The 4023-nt window shown below is 40.1% G+C and overlaps 1 protein-coding gene across 1 annotated transcript; it reads left to right on the top strand.

Moving 5' to 3' along the window:
• The first annotated feature begins 532 nt into the window (after positions 1-532).
• LOC109953715 (NXPE family member 3-like) lies at positions 533-2512 on the top strand. The gene is made up of 3 exons (XM_020589186.1): positions 533-599; positions 1594-1800; positions 1883-2512. Exons 1-3 carry the CDS (start codon positions 593-595, stop codon positions 2437-2439), a joined length of 771 nt encoding a protein of 256 aa, XP_020444842.1. The 5' UTR covers positions 533-592; the 3' UTR covers positions 2440-2512.
• Positions 2513-4023: the final 1511 nt, after the last annotated feature.

Consider the following 4023-nt stretch of genomic DNA (forward strand, 5'->3'; position numbering starts at 1 on the left):
GTGATAAGAAAATTCATCTTTGCAGTGGCTACAAATGACTTTGGTTCCATCAACTCCGCCGTGCGGAAGAGATTTAAATTTCCACGTAAGAGTCCTTTACCTTTCTCCATTTTTCTGTCCCTGCCAGTTCTATTCAATTCCAGTTGACGTGAGTGCTGCAGCGGTCTTACACCCACCCCAAATGCTCTTATTGGTTGAGACGCGTGATGACGCCCATCTCAAGCTAGTGCTGATCAACATCCCACCTCTCCTGTGACCCATGGTTTGTCTGTATGTGTATTCAGAGCCAGTGAGCAAAGGACTTTGAAAATAATAATAAAAATAAACTGCATTAATGCGCGATAAAATAATTGTCGGCGTTAACGAAGTATTACGTTAACATGAAAATAACGCGTTAACTTGCCCAGCCCTAATAAATACATAATTGGAGTATTACCTATATGTATAAATTACTATTTTTTCTTTTACTTATGTTCTTAATATTGTCACGTGTATAACAGATATTTTATTATATGTGCTTTCCATCAGTGGTGTCAACCTGAAAGTCTCCATTCGGGCTTCAGGACTTGCTGCTGTCACTGTGTTGCCAAACATGACAGGTAGAGCACGTTTACCACCACTACCAGTGCATATAATAACAATAAAATTCAATATAAAAAATGCAAGAAAGTGACACGAAACACACACACACCCAACTGAACTGCCACTTTCCTGTGGGGTTTATGTTTTTCTGGCATTTGTTGGTTTGTTTGGTTGTTTGTTAGCAGCATAACCCAAAAAGTAATGAACTGATTTTGAGAGGCAGGATATAGCCCACGGAACAATTGATTAGATTTTGGTGGTGATCTGTACTGTAGTTTGAATACAAGAATAATTATAATAATTTAAAAGGTTATTAACCATTGTTAGATTTGGAAAAGCTGTTGACTGTGTGTCTAGCTACCAAGATACCAAGTTAGCTCTATTAGCAGGCAGCTACATAGCATTCACAGCACAGTAGTAACCTGGCGAGGATGCCGGTGTTCCAGTCAACTTTCAAACTAATAATCATACCAGCATCATTCCAAATGCCAGCAGTAGATTTTCATTGTCAAGCAATTATGAGGGCAAAGCTATAATGGGAATATTGCTTTTATGGCATTATGGGAAAAATTGCTTGCCGCTTGGTGGAGGTTTGCACTCTCTGAGTGTTGTCTAGTTACACTTGTTATAGTCACTTTTATAGCTGTTCAAAATTCAAGATTTTTATTTTCCATTTATGCATAAACAGTCTAGGCATATAGGAATTTTTGTGCAACTCTCCTTTGGAGTCAGTTAAGGGGTAAAAACCCAGAAAGAACACTTTGTCGCCCTTATGTAACTTTTATTTTAAGACTAAGTCTTATAAAACACAATACGGTTAGCAGGTACATTAGCCACAATTAGAAATGAAAACTGGTGCTCTCTTCTTCTTGTCCTTCCACTTTGCAGACAGGATTTTACTTTCATGCAGTGTTGGTAAAATCCAGCTAGCTTATTATCTTCATACAACACACAACATTTTAACAATCATTACTGTATTTACATTTGTTATTAATTGGTGAACTTCTTCAGGTCAACCAGAGATAAATAACAATTGTGGGACGTTTAGACCCTCCGGCTATTACTACCAGGGTGTGTGGCGAGCACTAGGAGGCACCACAGTTCGCCAGTTCAAAACCTCCTCTGCCATCAGTCAGTGTCTGAAAGGCAAGATGGTCCACCTGTATGGAGACTCCACCGCCAGGCAGTGGTTTCAATATTTGACCAATGCACTACCAGGTAGATATTCACAGCAATTTCTGGCAGCAGTTTGATTGTATTGACACTGATGCTTAATCTGTTACCTCTGTAATATGTTTAGATCTCAAGGAGTTTAACCTGTACAGAAACAACAAATTTGGACCTTTAATGGCCTTGGATCTAGCAAATGACATCATGATGACCTTCAACTGCCACGGTCCTCCTATTATCTCCGCTATCACAGTTCCCATTGCCGAGCTGCATTACATTGCCAATGAGCTAGATGGACTAACTGGAGGCACCAACACTGTTGTCGTTGTTTCCATCGGGGCACATTTTTGCCCTTTTCCCATCGAGATGTACATCCGGCGGCTGCAGGACATCCGTAGGGCTGTTGTGCGGCTGCTGGACAGGGCTCCAGGCACATTAGTCATCATCAGGACTGTAAACCTCAGAGCTTTAAACCTTGATATTGCGCTGTTTCTCAGCGACTGGTACTTACTACAGTTTGACAAGGTTCTCAGAGCCATGTTCAAGGGACTGAGTGTTCATCTGGTGCATGCCTGGGAGATGAGCCTGGCTCATCACGTGCCACACGACATCCACCCACTGCCTCCTGTTGTTACAAATATGATTAATGTCCTCTTGTCCTACATATGCCCTCAAAAAAGTGGCTAGAATTGTGTTTGTTGGGCAGTGCAGGGCAAATTAGTCGAAAACAGCACTATACAGTAGTATTCATTACACATGAAAAAAGCCATTACATGACTTTACTACTAAAAGTAATGCATTAAATTATAGCAACAATTTTACTGTTATAAGTAGATCATAACAAATTATGTTTGTTATGATCTACTTATAACCAGGGAGTGTTGAGAGAACAATAAAAAAAATAGGACAGGATGGAAAACACCTACTAGTCATGTTATGACTGACTGTTAGAAATAACTATAGCTAAATGATTACACTTAGACAATTTAATTCCAAGTGTCTTAATATTATAAACTCTGTAAAATCTTTCTCAAGAGATCAGAATGGGTTTTATTGCTCCAAGAAGTAACTATTTTTGTTTATATGGGTAGATATAACAAAAATACATTCACATGATGATGATGATGATGTAAATGTGTCAAAGTACTGATGCAATACTGTCAAATTACTTGTAACTGAAACAAAAATCTGATGGAAGAACGAGGTATGGTCACAAGAATCAATACACAGGGAGAATCACTGCAGTGCCAATTATCATTTATTGAACAATATTTTAGGATTATGATTGAGAGGGTGAGAAACAGGATCACCTGTGTCAGTCTGGATCTCTGCAGAGAAAGTCAGGCTGTCAGTCACCGGTTCTAGTCTTCTTCTCAGGTTTTCACACACACTGATCAACTGCAGCTAACTAAATGGCCATTCCCCACTTCCAGTGATTGTCCAGATCTTGACATCGAACCGGGACCCCACCCTGGATACACTTCTCTATTTTTGGGAACCCCCTGCACACTGTGCTAAACAACAGGAAGTTTGGCGCCTGATGTCCTTGCAGAGACCCGTACAAGGAGCAGAAAGTTCACCCTGACCATACTACATGTTGTGCATTTACTAATATTAACCATTAATAACTATTAACTATATTCTGATCCTATTTTGATTACATTCAGTTTGCTTTAACCACTACAAAGAATGTAGCATGAAATGATAACTGGGCTGTTCTTTTGGTTGTGGGTTGATGGGAAGTGAAGAAATGTAAACTGAGAACTTTTTCGTATTTTGCATATAAGAAAAACATATAGTATGTACAAAAGAAATGGAATAATATTCAAATAATCTTCTTCTTTCGGCTGTTCCCTTTAGGGGTTACCACAGCAAATCATCTGTTTCCACCTAATTCTATCCTCAGCGTCCTCTACTCTCACACCAGTTAACTTCATGTTCTCTTTTAGCACACCCATATATCTCCTCTTTGGCCTTCCTCTTGACCTCTGGCCTGGCAGCCCCATCTCCAACATCTTTCTACCAATATAACCACTATCCCTCCTCTGCACATGTCCTAACCATCTCAATCTGGCCTCTCTGACCTTGTCCCCAAAACATCCGACCTGAGCTGTCCCTCTGATGTGCTCATTCCTAATCCTGTCCATCCTGGTCACTCCTAAAGAGAACCTCAACATCCTCATCTCTGCTACCTTCACCTCTGCCTCTTGTCTTTTCCTCACTGCTACAGTCTCTAACCCATACAGCATAGCTGGTCTCACTACTGTTTTG

This window comes from Monopterus albus, unplaced genomic scaffold, assembly GCF_001952655.1.
Source record: "Monopterus albus unplaced genomic scaffold, M_albus_1.0 scaffold1078.1, whole genome shotgun sequence".
In the NCBI taxonomy this organism is placed as follows: Eukaryota; Metazoa; Chordata; class Actinopteri; order Synbranchiformes; family Synbranchidae; genus Monopterus; species Monopterus albus.